This window comes from Stegodyphus dumicola, chromosome 1 (assembly GCF_044657685.1).
Source record: "Stegodyphus dumicola isolate Sdum_Otavi_A_Nest chromosome 1, ASM4465768v1".
Classification (NCBI taxonomy): domain Eukaryota; kingdom Metazoa; phylum Arthropoda; class Arachnida; order Araneae; family Eresidae; genus Stegodyphus; species Stegodyphus dumicola.
Window position 1 is genome coordinate 51,448,485 of NC_140768.1, and position 17,198 is coordinate 51,465,682.

At 32.3% G+C, this 17,198-nt stretch overlaps 2 protein-coding genes across 2 annotated transcripts in view; one reads left to right on the top strand and one right to left on the bottom strand.

Annotated features, from left to right (window-relative positions):
- LOC118186138 (dolichyl-diphosphooligosaccharide--protein glycosyltransferase subunit 1) overlaps positions 1-1,932 on the bottom strand; it is a 46,018-nt gene extending 44,086 nt beyond the window's left edge. The window contains exon 1 of the mRNA XM_035356183.2: positions 1,644-1,932. Coding sequence (XP_035212074.2) covers positions 1,644-1,865 — 222 coding nt within the window. The 5' untranslated portion in view covers positions 1,866-1,932. The remainder of the gene's footprint in view (positions 1-1,643) is intronic.
- A 328-nt stretch (positions 1,933-2,260) lies between these two features.
- Positions 2,261-10,684, top strand: Arl6 (ADP ribosylation factor-like 6). The gene has a single exon (XM_035356158.2). It carries the CDS (start codon positions 2,374-2,376, stop codon positions 2,941-2,943), a length of 570 nt encoding a protein of 189 aa, XP_035212049.1. The 5' UTR covers positions 2,261-2,373; the 3' UTR covers positions 2,944-10,684.
- Positions 10,685-17,198: the final 6,514 nt, after the last annotated feature.

A 17,198-nucleotide genomic window follows, 5' to 3' on the forward strand; every position in this document is an offset into this window, starting at 1 on the left:
AACTTGAGATAATACACAAAATTAAACATGAACCATTTACATAACACCTTTCTTCATATTTGACTACTTTGTTCTTCAGTGAAGATGTAGGTGCTCCCATTTCAGATACTACTACTAAATACATATTCATTACATTAAAGCTTCATTCTTGCAGAACATGATTATGGATGAAAGTATGCATTAAGAGAGGAAAGGTTTATTTAAGAAACATGAAATTTACTTAAGAATTCTGTTTTTCTTTTTACCAGAGGATGTTATTATTAAATTATATCTCTTGATTTTAATTCTGTTGGTTTGGTTTTATGCGATTTTGGCAAAGCCTCGAGGGCTATCTGCCTAAGGGAAGAGATCCCTTTATGAAGGACTTTCTGAGAGAAACTGGCTCGTATACATGTTACACAAGGGAAAAACCATGAAAATGCCCATGCAGACTGCCTCTTCGTACGATTCGAACTTTGGACTGAACTACCAGTGTTCAGCGACTTTACCACTTGGCCGCTGTCTAGCATTCTGTCCACTCGGCCACTGGTAGGCCTTAAATTCTGTTGGATAGAAGTTTTTCATTTTTGTTATTTATGTGTAAGCATCAACGGTATTACACTGAAATCATTAATTTAAGAGTGCTGCAAAAAATAAAAAACATGCCCACGATTTACCTTTCTGTATGTGTCTTATTCCTACATATATATTCCAGAGAAATATTTAAAACATAAACAGCAAGAAGTTATTAAAGATTATTAAAGTGTATTAATAAATGTTAATAACAGCAAAAAGTATACTAAAAAAGTACAAATATACACTTTCTATTCAATACTAGTAATCTTTAAAACCACTAATATAATGGGAGTAAACCACTTTCCAGGGAAAGGGGGAGAAAACTCCTTTAGTTAATTTCTAATCTCTAAGCTACAGCTTTCTTGGTAAGATCCTAGTATACGGTGCAGCCTTGGAGCGATTTTGAAAATTATAGCAAACACCAAAAATGACCCAAAGAACGTCTATGTATATACTATACACTATATACATAGTATAAACTATATATAACTATATATATTCCTTGAATGACCCGTTTACTACTCATCGTATATGTCCCGTTTTTACTGCTCATCATAAAGTCGCCAAATCTCGTGTGCACCGGATACTAGGATTAAACCGCTTTCTTCTTTTAATGCCTGTTTTTATGCAGAAAAAGTGTAAACTTTAAGCAATAAAATTTTATATAATGGAATAAACACATTAGTAGCGTATTTACATGCATTTTCTACATATGCCAAAAAATTCTCGCACACTATTTTGATATTCATTTATCCACATTTAATAGTCTTGTCATTCAGAATTACTGTCAACAGGGCTACACATCCTTTTCTTGCAGAATTTTTTATTTTTTGTAATCAATCATACTGATAGGCAACATTTGAAATATAATCCCTCTCCTCAGAGATGCAATACCCAGTAAAAAATTTTCTATTTTCTTTAAACATTTTACAATTTACTGCTTATGTCTTATATTTTTAATAAGAATTCTCATTACATTTCGGAATGGAACTACATGCTATAATCAGAAATGAAATTCATGATGAAACATTCTATTTAGTCTAATCTAGTTTTCAAGAGACTTTATTACTTATATCATTGAAACATACCGATGCTCCAATATACGATAAATGAGGTTTTGTTCCTGGGTCCAAAGCATAGAGAAATGTTGATACCGGCGACTTTCCTGTGTTTTCTAATGTAAGTTTGATCAAAACTTTTACTAATTGTGATGCAATGTCTATATTACGATCTAATTTATTATTTATGAGCTCTGCATGACTAACACTACAAAAACTAAGCACTAACAAACAAAAAACGGAATAATACATGATTTCGATATAAAAAGACACACGACTCTTAAAACACCGAACACGCGTCGCCTTTAAAAGTGATACAGCCACCTTCCATTTACAAAAACCAAGTAGTTTATAACTTTTTTCTTCTAATTTAAATTTCCTTTTAGGAAGAAATTTAAAACTCGGCATTATACAAAAAAATTAAGTATTCTTCTTTTATTCAATTTTAAATGAAACTTGTCTTTTTTCTGTTGGTAGAAAATATATATTTTGACACGTTCAAAATCTCGAAAAAATAAAATACCTATGTTAATGAAAGATTTGAATTAAAAATCATCTGCATTTGATTTTTTGGATAGGCATAAACAAAAACAGTCACAGAATTTGTTTTATTTGTGAAACACCAGACGTAAAACAACTATACTTAATCGCAATATTGTTTTAATTTTACTATACTTTTCTGCTCTGAATTGAGAAAAGTAATTGTATTTATATATTTTTTAAACGCCTTCGTAATCAACTCTGATTTATAATTTTTAATATGGGTTTGTTTGATAAACTGGCATATTTTCTTGGAATAAAAAAAAGAGAAGTGAATGTATTAATTGTAGGTTTAGATAACAGCGGCAAAACAACGATTATCAATCATTTCAAACCTGAAGAACAAAAATCTTTGGAAATTGTTCCTACTGTTGGTTTTAATGTTGATCGTTTTCGAATGAAAAATTTGAGTTTCACTGCTTTTGATATGTCCGGGCAAGGCCGGTACAGAAATTTATGGGAACATTACTATCCAGAAGCGCAGGGCATTATATTTGTAATTGATAGTAGTGATGCCTTGCGTATGGTTGTAGCCAAAGATGAACTTGAAATGATGCTACAGCATAAAGATATAAAAGATCGCAATATTCCTATTTTATTTTTTGCAAATAAAATGGATTTGAGAGAAGCGTTATCGAGCGTCAAAGTTAGTCAAGCTCTAGGTTTAGATCGCTTAAAAAACAAACCATGGCACATCTGTGCAAGCAACGCATTGACTGGTGAAGGACTTGGAGAGGGTGTTGAATGGCTTAGTGATCAACTGAGAAATTTTGTTCAGAATAAAAATTAAATATGTAACTGAACAAATTGTGGAATATTTATTATAGTAATTGGTGTTGTAATCTATTATTTTATAATTTTGTTTCATTTGTTTGAAGTAGCTTATATTTATCAAATTATTATTTCGACTTATTATGCACTATTAACATGCATGGTAGTTTTTATGCAGATGGATATACAAATACAAAGGGTTATACAGTGTACTCATTGTTTTTACATGTAATGTGTTTTAACTATTGCAGCATAAATTTTTTAAGCAATTTTCAAATCTGCACCCTTTTTGTCAATTATCTAATTTATTTTGACTACAGATGTAACATAATAAATGCTGGTTTGTGGTGATTTATTATTTATTTATTAATATTTTCTATATAAAAAAACTATTTTTTAATCTAAAAAAATTGTTTCTAGATGAAGAATTTAAATTCTTATTAATTATTTATATTGTTAAAATGAAGAAATAAAATTATCTTTAGATAAATTTAGATATTAATTGAAGAAAATTGGTCTTGAAGTGTTATGAAAGAACTGCAAATTTTTTCATAGGCCTAGTATATAAGCTAAATGTGCACTTAAATGTTGAATAGTCATAAAAGTAATTGTGAAGTGCATTAAAAATAGACCTTTACTAAAAGAAAAACATTATCTTAATTACATTGAATGCAAACAATGTAATTAAGATAATGTTGCATAATTTTAAAAATTTTATTTGCCCAATTATAGACCATCCGGTGCAATAGAATCCTAGGATGCTTCTGCACAGGGATGATAAATGTCAGTCCATTTTCAAAACAACATAATTTGCTTCATGAAAATATATCAAATTCTATGCTAGCAAAAAAGAAAATTTTAGCATTCTTTTCTACTCTAGTTTGCAAATTGAGCTTTTATGGTATGTTTCCAACTGTGAGAAGAGACTTAACTTCACTTGTTAGGAAGAGGAGTTCATTTGAGTGCAGGAAGAGATGCAAGAGAACCCGTTTAAGGCTGCAAATGAGTGAATCCAAATACTATTGTCACAGAACATGCATCATTATCCTGGTTTACGTAAAGTAATATGTTAGGATTGTCTGAAATCTCATGATGTGGTCTCTTCTTGTGAAGGAGAGATTATTTCTCTTATTTAGGCAGACAGTATATTAAAATAATTTTACCAAATGCAATTTTTTATAAACTTTTAATTCTTATTTTATCATTGCACACTACTGCCAAGTATTGTTTGCTATTTAATCTGCTTTATTTTTTCAGAATAAAAAAAAAAAAAATCTTTTTAGATTTCTAGTTACGATTGATAAATATTGATATTATTCTCATTGAACTCTCAGTTCATCATTTAACATCTTATATTGTAATGCAAATACAGTTATGTAAGTTGATTCATATACTTTTTCTTGATTGATACTTTTTCATGTGTATATTTCTTCTTTATATATAAAATTAGATTATATTGGGTAAATGAAATCCAGATTATCCTATCTGAGGGAAAGGTGTTGAGTAAAAAATATAGGTGTAAAATTTTTAAGTTAACAAAATGTCAAGTTTTTATATATAAATCAGAATACTATCTTTAATTCACTATAGTCTCTTAAGTGTCCATTTTAATTTAATTATTTTCCCTTTCTGTCATAAAAATAGTAACTGCTTATAATAAATCATTCTGAAATGCATTATTTTAAAATTAATTGTGTCATATTATTCATTTATAATGCTAATGAGGCAGGCTTTAGCCAGTAATGATTTCAAATGTGGGAGCTAAAATTTAGCTAATAGGGGCAAAAATAAACTAAAACCAAGTCATTCTGAACTAGCCTTTCATCTTGAATGCATCACATTCTCTCTCTCACTTTGCTGCCTGCTGTTTCATTTGTCTTTTAATATGATTTAAAAACTTTAAAAGTACCCAGTGTAGTTTTTCAAGAATAAACACACTTACTGCTCCAGTTTTTCTGTGTTGGCTTAAAAAATTGTTTATGCAAAATATAAATATTAAAATAGCAATGATTGCAAGTATGTTCATCTTCTGTTCTAAATTATTACATATATACCACTATAAGTATTCATATATGCACATATGTATATGTATGAGTCTACATATATGCACATATGTGTATTTAATTACAAATATATTTCTATGTAAGGCTGGAAGTAATGTTTGAATGTAATTTTAAAATTCTGACTAACAGAGTGAGCATCTCTCCTTGAATAGGAAATTTTTATTCTTTTCAATAAAGGAAATAACTTGTACATGCAATATAATGAATTTATATAGAGAGATTTTTAGTTTTTCATGTTTCTCTTTCCCAAAGGAAAAAAAAAAATAATAAAGTATTATATTGGAGATGTTCAGGACTAAATTTCTCTCTTTCTTTTCTCCCTCTCCCTAAATTTGTGAAGAATTAAACTTGTGGTTTTCATTTTCATCTGCTATGGTCTTCTGTCGATTACTTAAATATTATTTATCTTGTACTATTCGAATGCATTGTACTATTCTAATGCATAAAATGTGAAATCATATGGCGCATGTCTATAATTATCAGATGACAATAATATATGTCAAGAAACATGAAACATTATGAAGATTTAATTTATATTTGTAATTAGATTATTCTTGTTATATCTTTTATCATTACATTACTTAATCATGGAATAATCTATGCCAATGTGCACATTCAGAATTTTGACATTATTTTACTTTGTTATGGCATTAGTCTTGCTTATTGTGATTAAGCTTTGACATTGTATTTCATGTATAAATGTTGGCATTAATGCAACTACAAAATTATCTAGTCATATTTTGAGGTATGTGTATGTATTATTTAGTACCTTTAATATGTGTGTGTTACATGAGCATCTGTAGATAAAGTTTTAATATTAAAATGATATCATAATAATTAAATTTTGTTTATAATGACAGTAAATTACTAGGTAATCTGCAAATTATTTAGCTTAAAAAATTTAATGTTATAAATATATTTTTGGACTATTGAGGGGGGGATCATGGATAATAATGTTTTAGAAAGAAGGAGCTGTTAGAAGTAATTAATCATCACTTAATGAGAACTTTAGTTAAGAATTATTGTATTATTTAATGAAAAACTATAGAACTTGTTTATTATTCGAGAAAGTGATGTAAAAGTATCTGTGACCTATAAAAATAAGTATTCCAGTGAATATTTGCCATTTTGATGTGAATCTTTTCTGCTCAATTTCAATGTTTTTAATGCTGGTTATTGCATTTTTCATGAATTGCTGTAATTTAATAATGAAAATTGCAGATAAAATTCATATTTGTGTTGAATTGTTTAATTTTGAACGTGATGTTGCATGCAATGCATTAAAAAAAAATTATGCACAAGCACCTGCTCAGCAATCCAGGCCAGACTGTATAACATCAGCATTGAAGACCCAGTGGACCTACTTTATACTGATAGAGCTGCCGAGGTTGTAAAAGCTGTCTTTGACAGCTTCTGAGCTATATAATTGCACTTTGCATTAGACACGACATCATCATCAATCCACAAGTTAACTAAATTAAACTTAGTAGCACAACAGCCCTTAGAGAGTCATGGCCTTCAGTTCCCTAATATCTGCTTTCTTGACCTAGGGCCCAGGTTGCATGAATATATGCCCTGGACAAGTGATCAGCTGTCACAGGACACCCGGTGTTTAGTTCCCAAGTGAGCTTGGTACTCATTTTATCGACCCACTTAAGGAATAAAAGTCTGGGTCAACCTTGCCTAGCCTTGGGATCGAACCACCAACTTGTGCTGCTGTGCAACGTGCTAGCCACTGTGCCACCAGGCCTCAGTACACAAGCAAACTACATAAATTGCATTATCAAAAATGAGGAATATTAGTGAAATAAATTTGTAATTATGTAACATTCGTATGCAGTTTATATTTTTAAGTATATCACAAAGAAGAAATTAAGTTTAATAATTATTTTTTCAAATAATTTTATGTAATTTATGCTAAATATATAGTTAGAATAGAAAAATAGAGTTATTTCAGAGACAGCTAGCTGTAACATTCTAAATAAGTATAAACTTTCCAGCATACTCATTATTTTGCTGCCTTAAATGATAATCCATCCATTTTCTTATATATTGTATAAAAGTTTTTCTTAAACTTTATTTCAAAAATGGAAATAATTCTTTAATTGAAATTAAAGATTATTGGAAGAAAAAATTAAAGAATTAATGGAAATAATTCTTTAATTTTTTCATTATATTCCTTATTTTAAGATTAAACAGTTTTCAAATTCTCTATCATAAATTTACTCAAGCAGTCTAGAGTTTAAAAAATAATAATTTCATAACTTAAATGTTCAAGTGACATACAGAATAACTAATATAAACTGATAATATCTTTTATAATGTCCAGCTCATAAATTTAATTTGTAATTGATTTTATGAATAATAATAGTTAAAGTTTGGCATATTTATCTCTCCCGTTTATTTTTTTATTACCATTTTTATAAGAAAATACAATATTTACTTTTTTAAAACTAATTTTGCCAACATTTTTATTACAATAAAATATTTTTGTAAAATAAGCAGGAAGTTGAAGTGCTGTGGTGTGACCAATTTTTGTAGTTTTTTACTGTATATCAATTCCTACAATTTTACTAATATTTTTTATAAAATTAAACATTCCATCCAAAATAATCAGGATGATTACAATTATATATATATCTATAAGTGTATATTCCTAAACTAAATTTGCTATTTTTATTTTGCCAATTTCAATCCGTCCAATTTTAAAATGTTGCACAAGCTTGTATATTGTTGCGTTTTTCTTTTCTGACACCAGTTGTTACGTTATTTTCTTCCTTCATGTTCGGACGGGGTTCATGGGGATTTGGAGTGAATAATGACGACACTTGATGAAGTATCGAAACACTCTTTATTGGCCGGTATTAATCAGAACAGCTAAAAAGTCACGTTTTACGTTTGAAGATCTACTATAAACTCGCTGGAACAATCGGCAACACAGCCTTCAGGTTATCAGGCTAGAACGGTGGAGACAGCTTCATTGCAAAGCACCAGAGTACAGCTCCCGACTCTGTCGGTTGTTCTCGGAACTTCATGTACTCTCCACGCTCCAACTCGCGATGCACTCGACGACACACAGAGCACAGCTCCCGACTCTTGGTTCAGTCGTTCCCGGAGCTCAACAACTCTCTTGACGATGCACTAACCACGATACACTAAGAGACTCTCCGATGTACTCGACGACCCACTCGGCACTTGCTGCCCGGCTGTAAACTCGATCGACTCCGCAGGGATCGACTCACTAGATGAGTCACCAACTCGATACTAACTAACTCTCCGCATACCAGCAGGGTTTATATAGCTTTCGGGTTGTGTTCGAGAACATTTTGGGCTGAACTGGTAAGAATTCGTTCCAGAAGGTTCTCCATCCATCCATGGCATGTCGCCAAATGTGGAAACCCTGCTTTCCTTGCCATTTTATGGCAACCCTTTGCAGAGAAGCTATCTCACCGCGCCTGTACATTTCGTAACAATATTATAATAGTTCTTACTGTTCACAAATTAACAACTCATATTCTTTGTTTTTAAAAGCTATTCTAATAAAAATTATAAGTTGTAAGATATTTTTTCATCAGATGTGTTTCATAGTTTGTAAAAACATCTTGTAACATGTGTTTTTATATTACTTTCTGAATTATTTTCTTGCTCTTACTTTCTCTTGTCAGTTTTTTAATTACAAATCCTTGTTCTTCTATTGTTTGTTGTACTTGAAAAAAATTTTCAACTTGAAATCAATTTTACATGTGAAATGTTTTTGTCGTTCCCATTCCATTTATATGAAATTTTTAAAATATTTTTTCCTTGGTTATTAAAGCACTTTTCTGTATCTTTCTGGCTTAAATAAAAAAAAAAAAAAGGTAGACATAAAATTATTAATTTGCCTTTTTGTATTTAAAAAAGTATGTTTATATTTTTATCATATAGTATTAATTTAATTATTACATACACAATTATCTACATAGTTGATGTTATCTATATACATGATGTGATATTTGCCAAGATTTTGTTATTGTTGAAAATTAATGGAAAAAACATGGTCTTAAATTGTCAGAATGAATTAATAGAAAATGTTTAATAATGCACTAGTGTTATCAATTGTAAATTATAATAAATTTATTAATAAGGTACTTAACATTCTTACATATTAGGGCAGCCACATCAGCAGAAGTTGTCAAATTTGTAATCATGCATATAACAATTCTTCACTTTTAACAAGAATCTGTGTATGCATTCATGCTTTTGTAATACAAGTTCCGATGGTTTTTATTAACAAATCATCCTATATTTTGGTCTTACCCTCAATTTTCAAATGTATACTTCAAGCTTTTAGCTGCAAGAAAGAAACTTTAGTAAAATTTCTGCAGGAATACAGCATTTTGCTGAAAACTGCTGAAGAGAACAATTGCTTTCAATCTGTTTATATGATAATCGCAATGAAATTTCCAACAGAACGAGAGAAAACAAAACAAAAAAAAAAAAAAAAAAAAAAAAAAACAACTCGTAAGTAGGTTTATATATTTATTTTCAGGCTAAATATTTAATTAAAATGCAATGTATATATGTACTGAATAATTATTCCAATTGTACCAATTCATTATATATTAGCATTCTACCCAGCCTACCCCGACTTTTTTTTTTCCTGTATGAAAAAGTCGCCAAACTGTGCTGAAGTGGTTGCACTGGTTTGTTGTTGTTACTAATGTTCACTTGTGTGACCTTTAGCACTGATATGTAAATACCATTAATAAGTATCTGGAAAAAAAAAATATTTCACCATAAAAGAAAGCTTGTAAATTTCGATAGCTTCTTAGTGGTGGTAAAGTCCGAAATGATCATGCTAATGTGTAAAACTCTCTGAAACAGCATACATAATATATGCAGTATAAAATTATTATTATTTGAAACTTCTACAACAGTTTAGTAATTGAAATTGTGACTTAAATTGAAATTCGGGCAGAAACAAATTTATTGACTTTACCTCTTGCATACTCTTGATTTAAACGTGTAATTTTATTAAATAATTGTTGAAAAAATTGAATAAATCACTATTTTTCTTATCTTATTAAATTTAAATTCTTAAAAGTAAAAAGATAAAATACATATATAAATTAATATTTTATTACTTCATGACATTTTTAAAAATACAGCAATTTAATCTAAAGATGATTTGGATGTTTATTTAAGAAAACAATTAAGCGAATTTTTTCACCCTTTCATATTTTATTCTGCTGTATATTAAGAAACGAAAATCACTAAAAGTAAAAACTATTAAATTATGAAGATTATAAATGATAATATTTATAAAATTTAAATGACTTTATAAAGCTTTTTAAGGACAATGAGCTAAACAGGAATCAGTTTTAGTTTGTTAGGGAAATGGTGGCACCTTCAAAATGGTAATATTGATATTTCAAAATGTCTGTTGTTTTCCGAATCATACTGTTTTGATATGCATTTGTGTAACTTTTCTGGAATATAGAATAGTGACATGTATTCAATAAATTGTGAGAAATTTCCTTTTACTATTTATATGATTTATGGTACTTCATTGTGTGACTTCACATATTATTTCATATTTTTATAGTGTTCTAAAATCGCTAGAAATTGAGTTATACGTTACTAGTCCAATTTCATTCATTGATGTATTTGTGCTAGTCATTTGTAAAATTTTATTAAAATAAACGTGTTTTGTGTTTATTAGTTGTTATTGATATTTAAAAGATATGTGCTATGAAAAATATTGTTATGAATTTTGTGCATAGATCATTGTAGTTAAATTATATGTGAAATTTTTGTATATTTCTGTATAATGTAATATTAAAATCTAGAGAGAGAATGCTCTACCAGAAAAATAACAATACAGGGACAAATCTATTTAACACTGAGTAAATAGTTATCTCTTTAATTTGGCGAGACATTACTAAGTTGGCAACGGTTTTGGTGACTAACTTTTGTTTCTAAATTTGGAGAAAAATCACCAAAAGTCGCTAAACTTGGCGACATTTTGTTCTGGTCCCTGTGTCACCGTACTAAGTGTACTGTAATTGAATAACTGTAATTGATCACTGTATTAGCTGTAACCGTATCTGGGCCTCATATATCTTCCAGTTATTTCGAGAAAGAGAAAGTGCTAGAAATATCTTGGCTACCGCGTGAAAACTATATAAGGCTGATGCTGGACTAGGACAGGAGAGTCTATAAGGTAGTGCTTCAGTGTCCCGGCAGTTGTACCCCCTCTCAGAAGGTCCAGATCGAACCCCGGGTCTCCTGTCATAAGATGGTCCGTTCCAGAAATCCAATCCTTTTCAATTTCAAGAAAGTAACAATTATGCAATTCTACCATTGATTCAGAAGCCAATGTCACCATCATCCGCCCTGTGTACCTCCAGACTCCGGGAATAAAATCGACATTAATTATAAATCAAACATAAACATCACGTTTGAAAGTACCGCATACCATTTCACGGCAAATGTAGCAAATATTACAGACCCTTGGATACTCGGATTAGACTTTCTACGGAAATATAGTTTTTCCTTAGATTTTAAAAATAATAACCTACGTTCTGCCTCTAAGGATATAATCCTATGCGGAATTAATAATAAATGAGTTCACCAAAGCATAGCTCAAAACGATATCATAAACTGCATTACATAAAACCAGCAAGAATAGAATTTTTACTTCCTGAATCCATATCCGAAAACAGAAATTTCCAATACGGTATAATGGAATATCCTAAGAACAGTAACACCCCACGAAATGGGTAGTGAGTACAATTAGTCCCAGCACTCGTCAACCTATCGAGGACCGTTATTCCAGTGAGAGTAACTGGTAAAAAAAAAGTTATTAGGAAATGTGAAGTGGTTGCAGCATGACTCAACTAACCTGCGTTAAATGAAACAGTAACACTCCAGAATCTTTGTCTTCGTAGACTCTAATATCGGAGTTATTGCAGAATGCGCAACTGAAGCGATGAAAAGAGAAGTGCTGCCGAATGTGTCATTCAAAAATATCAAGATCTTCCCTCTCGCTCGTCTTCTGACCTATGTCGAATTAGTTTGACGCTGCATAGAATTGATATCAAGATCACACACCAATCAATCAATATCCAAGACGTCTGTCGACTCCTTAGACACGAAGATGTAGGAAAACTTCTAAAGGACATGCAAAAAAGCGACGTTATCGAGCCTTCAGCAAATCATTGGGCCTCACTCACCGTCTGGTCAGAAATAAGGTTGGTTCAACTAGATTTTGCGTTGACTATCGCCAGTTGAACGACATCAGGATAAAAAGACAGATACCCTGTTCCTAGAACTGACGACATTCTAGACACTCTTTCTGGAAGCAAGTGGTTAGGATCTTGGCAGGCAGAGATATATCTTAATGACCGAGAAAAGACGGCTTTTACGATCGGACAAGGACTTTGACAGTTCAAGGTGATACTCTCTTGATTATGTAATGCGCTGGCAGCATTCAAACGTCTCATGGAGACCATGTTGAGAAGTCTTCCTACGAAGCCTATCAGATATACCTGGATGATATCATCATCGCTTCGAAGAGTTTTAAAGAACATATAGAAAATCTTAGAAAGATGCTTTAGAAACTGAAAGAAGCCAATCTAAAGTTGAGTCCAGCTAAATGTAAACTTTTCAGAACGAAAGTTACTTGCTTTGGAGATGTCATCTCTGCCGAAGGTGTGTCTACGGATCCAGAAAAACTGTCAGCTGTTAAAGATTGGGAACACCCCGTTTCCTGGGGCTTTGTACCTACGATAGAAGATTTTGGAAGGACTTTTCTTCCATCGCAAAACCCCTTTATAAGCTGACAGAGAGCATGCAAAAGTACTTGTGGACCAATAAGTGTAATTATGCAGTTAACAAACTAACGGAGGCTTTAAAACCTGCTCCAGTCCTGATGTATCCTCAGCTTGGCAAGCCATTTATTCCCGACACGGATGCAAGCAATGAGAGTGTGGGAGCTGTTTTGTAAATATAATATATAAATATACGGTCATAAATGTAAACGGTATGGATGGAACGGATAAACGGTCAAGAACGTGTCATGGCTTGCTGGAACAAATATGTATCTAAACAACAGAGAAATTACTGTGTCACCAGGAAAGAGTTGCATACTGTAGTGTCGCTTCAGTTCCGTCAAATTTCTAATTTAGTTAAAGCGGAATGGCAACACTTTCTAATCTCCGCGAAGAACGAAGTAAACAAAGTTCGGTTTTCTATCACGCGATTCAACGTGCATGTAAAATGTAAATAAATTTATAAATAAGTATCTATAATTCCGTAAGGAATAAAATATTGGTTCTATTGGAGTCAGAGAAGTGTTATTTTCCTACATTTGCATACCAGACACTTCACTGGTGACCCGGACATGATCGAATTCTACAATGGCTGACGAAGAGGAACCGAAATTAAAGCAACAACTCTGTCTGTCGCCAAGGTAAGCGTTAAAGTTTCTCCTTTTTGGAAGCCAGATCCTAAATATGGTTTATTTAATTAGAAGCACAATTTAGAAATACAAAAATAAATGCAGATCAAACAAAATATGATTATGTTATAAGTTCCATTGAAACCGATATTTTGTTACAGGTATCTGATATTTTGCAAAGTCCACCACCAGATAATAAATATCAGGGAATTAAAAATAGACTAATTTCATTATATGCAGATTCAGAGACTCAAAAATTACTGAGTGAATTAGAACTGGGTGATAAAAAGCCATCTCAATTTGTGAGATACGTAATTTGGCGGGTGATAAAGTAACAAATACTTTCCTAAAAACATTGTGGCTACAACGTTTACCCTTTAATATGCGTAGCATTATATCTGTTAGTGGTGAAAATTTGTCAAAAGTGGCTACAATGGCCGATAAGATTTGGGGATTAAACCCTGTTAATAATAGTAACTAACAAATAGCTGTTACTTCATCTATAACCGTGAAAACGGAAGTCATCGAAAGTTTACAAAAACAGGTTAGTGAACTTAGCTTACAAGTTTCTGCTTTATCCAAGCAACGTCACAGTCGTCCCTATTGTCGTAACCGATCCAAATCAAAAGATAGAAGTTACAGTGGTAACAGATCTAGTGATATTTGTTACTACCATAAAAAATTCGGTGATAAGTCATTTAAGTGTAAACAACCCTGCAACTACTCATCAAAATCACAGACAAAAATAGTCCGGAAAACCAGTTCCCCGTCTCTCATTGAGGACGGAGGGACAAGGGGTGCAGCTGAATCGTCTTTTCATCAGCGACAAAGAATCGGCTACCCAATTTTTAATAGATACCGGGGCAGAAATTTCTGTCATTCCTCTCTTACTTGCAGATTAAAAAAACCATCTCAAAACTAGAACTCTTTGCTGCAAATGGTACGAAAATCAAAACATATGACCAAAAATTACTCAAGCTTGATCTTGGACTCAGACGATCGTTCACATGGCCTTTTGTAATTGCGGAAGTAAACAAACCGATAATAGGCATAGATTTTCTTGCAAATTTTAATCCTTTTGGTAGATTGCAAAAATCGCAAGTTAATTGATGGTACTACATTGTTAACAACCAATGGAACTCCTTGTTTTCAAAATAACAATAGTAATATTCCAATTTTAAATGCCGTATATGATCCATATAAACGTATCATTAACGATTTTCCGGATTTTTTAAAATTGAATGTAGTTAATAAAAAAGTTAAAAATCACAACATCGAACATTATATCGAAACCAGAGGTGCACCAGTTTTCGCTAAAGTTAGAAGACTATCAGCTGAGAAACTCAAAGCGGCTAAAAAGGAGTTTGAATTTATGCTCCAAATGGTTTTATGAAGGCCATCCAAAAGTAACTGGTCGAGCCTTCAATATCTCGCTATGAAGAAATCAGGTGATTGGAGACCTTGTGGAGACTATCGACGTCACAACAACGTCACTATTCCTGATAGATACCCTCTCCCAATTTTAACAGATTGCAGTTCCATTTTAGCTGGAAAAAGAGTTTTCTCATCCATAGACCTCATTAGAGCGTATCAACAAATTCCGGTTTGCGAAGAAGATATACCGAAAACGGCCATTCTCGCTCCCTTTAGCTTATTTGAGTTTCCATTCATAACGTTCGGCCTACGAAATGCGGCCCAAACGTTCCAACGTTTCATGAACAGTGTGTTGAATGGACTAGAATTCGTGTTTTGCAGATGAAGAAACTCATCGACAACATTATACAAGCAGTCCTCGAGAGACTAAATGAATATGTCCTGTGTATTAATGCGGCAAAGTGTAAATTCGGTCAAACAAAACTTGCATTCCCGGGATACAAAGTGTCAGCTGAAGGACTTTTGAAGGACCTCTTTCAACGAAAGTTGATGCATCAAAAATTTCCCAGAACCAAAGTCATTTACTAGTTTAAGACGATTTTTAAGTATGGTGAATTTTTATCACAGATTCATACCAAATTGTGCGAAACTGCAACAACCTTTAACAACATTGCTCAATGCTATTAAAAAGAACTGCAGAAAAGAAATAACCTGGACGGCAGAACCAAGAAACGCCTTCCAGATCTTAAAAGATGCACTTATTCATGCCACAAACTTAACTCACCCATCCCAAAAGGCTGAAATATCGCTAACAACTGATGCTTCCAATACTACCATTGGAGCCGTTTTACATCAGATTGTGAACAATGAAAAATAACATTTAAGTTTCTTTTCCCGAAATTTGACACCAGCCCAACAAAAATATTGTGTTTACGACAGAGAACTCTTAGCCATCTATACAGCAGTAAAACATTTCAAATACATCTTAGAAGGGCGACCTTTTGCAATATACACGGATCACAAACCACTAACCACTAAGCTTTCCAACAAAATTTGGAAAAAGCTTAGCCACGACAAGCTAGGCAACTGTTATATGTTGGCCAGTTCTCAACCAATATCCGATTCATACAAGGGCATGAAAATACCGTCGCTGACACTCTCTTTCGCATAGACACCATTTCTGTACCATCTGCAATAGACATAAAAACTATAGTAGACTGTCAAGAAGATGTAGATTTGAAGATACTTAAAAACAACCCAAACTTAAAAATCCTACAGATCCCTATACTTGACAAGAAAATTTACTGTGATACTTCTACAAATTATAATCGACCATACATCCCTGCAAAGTTTCGGCAGCAAATATTTTCGTCAATCCATAATTTATCTCATCCTGGAATAAGATCCACGATAAAATTGATAACACGACGTTTCATATGGCCCAATATGAATAAAAACTGCCAACTATGGACTAGAGCAATGTTTATCTTGCCAAAGACCTAAAGTTCACAGACATCCACAGTCAACTTTGGGAAAATTCAAAGTACCTCCACACCGATTCCAGCATTTAAACATAGATCTGGTTGGTCCGCTACCTCCTTGTAAAGAATTCAAATATCTTCTAACCATCATCGATCGTTATACACGATGGATCGAAGCGGTACTGTTAGAAGATCAATCAGCAAAATCTATTGCTAAAGCTTTGATTTATACTTGGTTTTCACGCTTTGGAATTCCGAATCGCATAACATATGACCAAGGTCGGCAATTTGATAGCCAACTTTTTCAAGCTTTAGGAAAATATCTTGGTTTTCATACAAACACTACAACTGCGTACCATTCACAGGCAAATGGCCTGATCGAAAGACAACACCGAACGTTGAAATCAAGTCTCAAATGTCATCTACGCGAATCAAAATCGTGGCTGGAAGCATTGCCCTTCGTTCTTTTAGGCATAAGATCTGCCGTCAAGGAAGACTTAGGTTGCTCATCCGCAGAACTTGTATACGGAACCCCTTTAACACTACCAGGAGAATTCTTTTCAACAGTACCTCATATGAAACAGTCTGAATTTTCTCAAAACCTTCAGAAAATAATAAGAGACATGAAGCCAAATTCTACCACCACCCATGGAAATAGAACAGTCTTTATTTCTAAACATCTTTCCAACTTTTCTCACGTATTCTTACACAACAACATTAATAATTCTTCACTACGGAAAGTCTATCTTGGACCGTATCCTGTAAGCGCAAGAAAGGATAAGTATTTCGATATTGAAATTCAAGGAAAAGTTAAAAGAGTATCAGTAGACAGACTAAAGCCATATTTCCTAGTGCAAGATTCTGATATTCCTTTCCAAAACTCCATTCCAAGAAAGCGGGACTTGGGGAAACACCT

What these genes read in the sequence shown, in the direction of transcription:
- Arl6 (XM_035356158.2), top strand. Translation starts at nt 2,374, where the DNA reads ATGGGTTTGTTTGATAAACTGGCATATTTTCTTGGAATAAAAAAAAGA.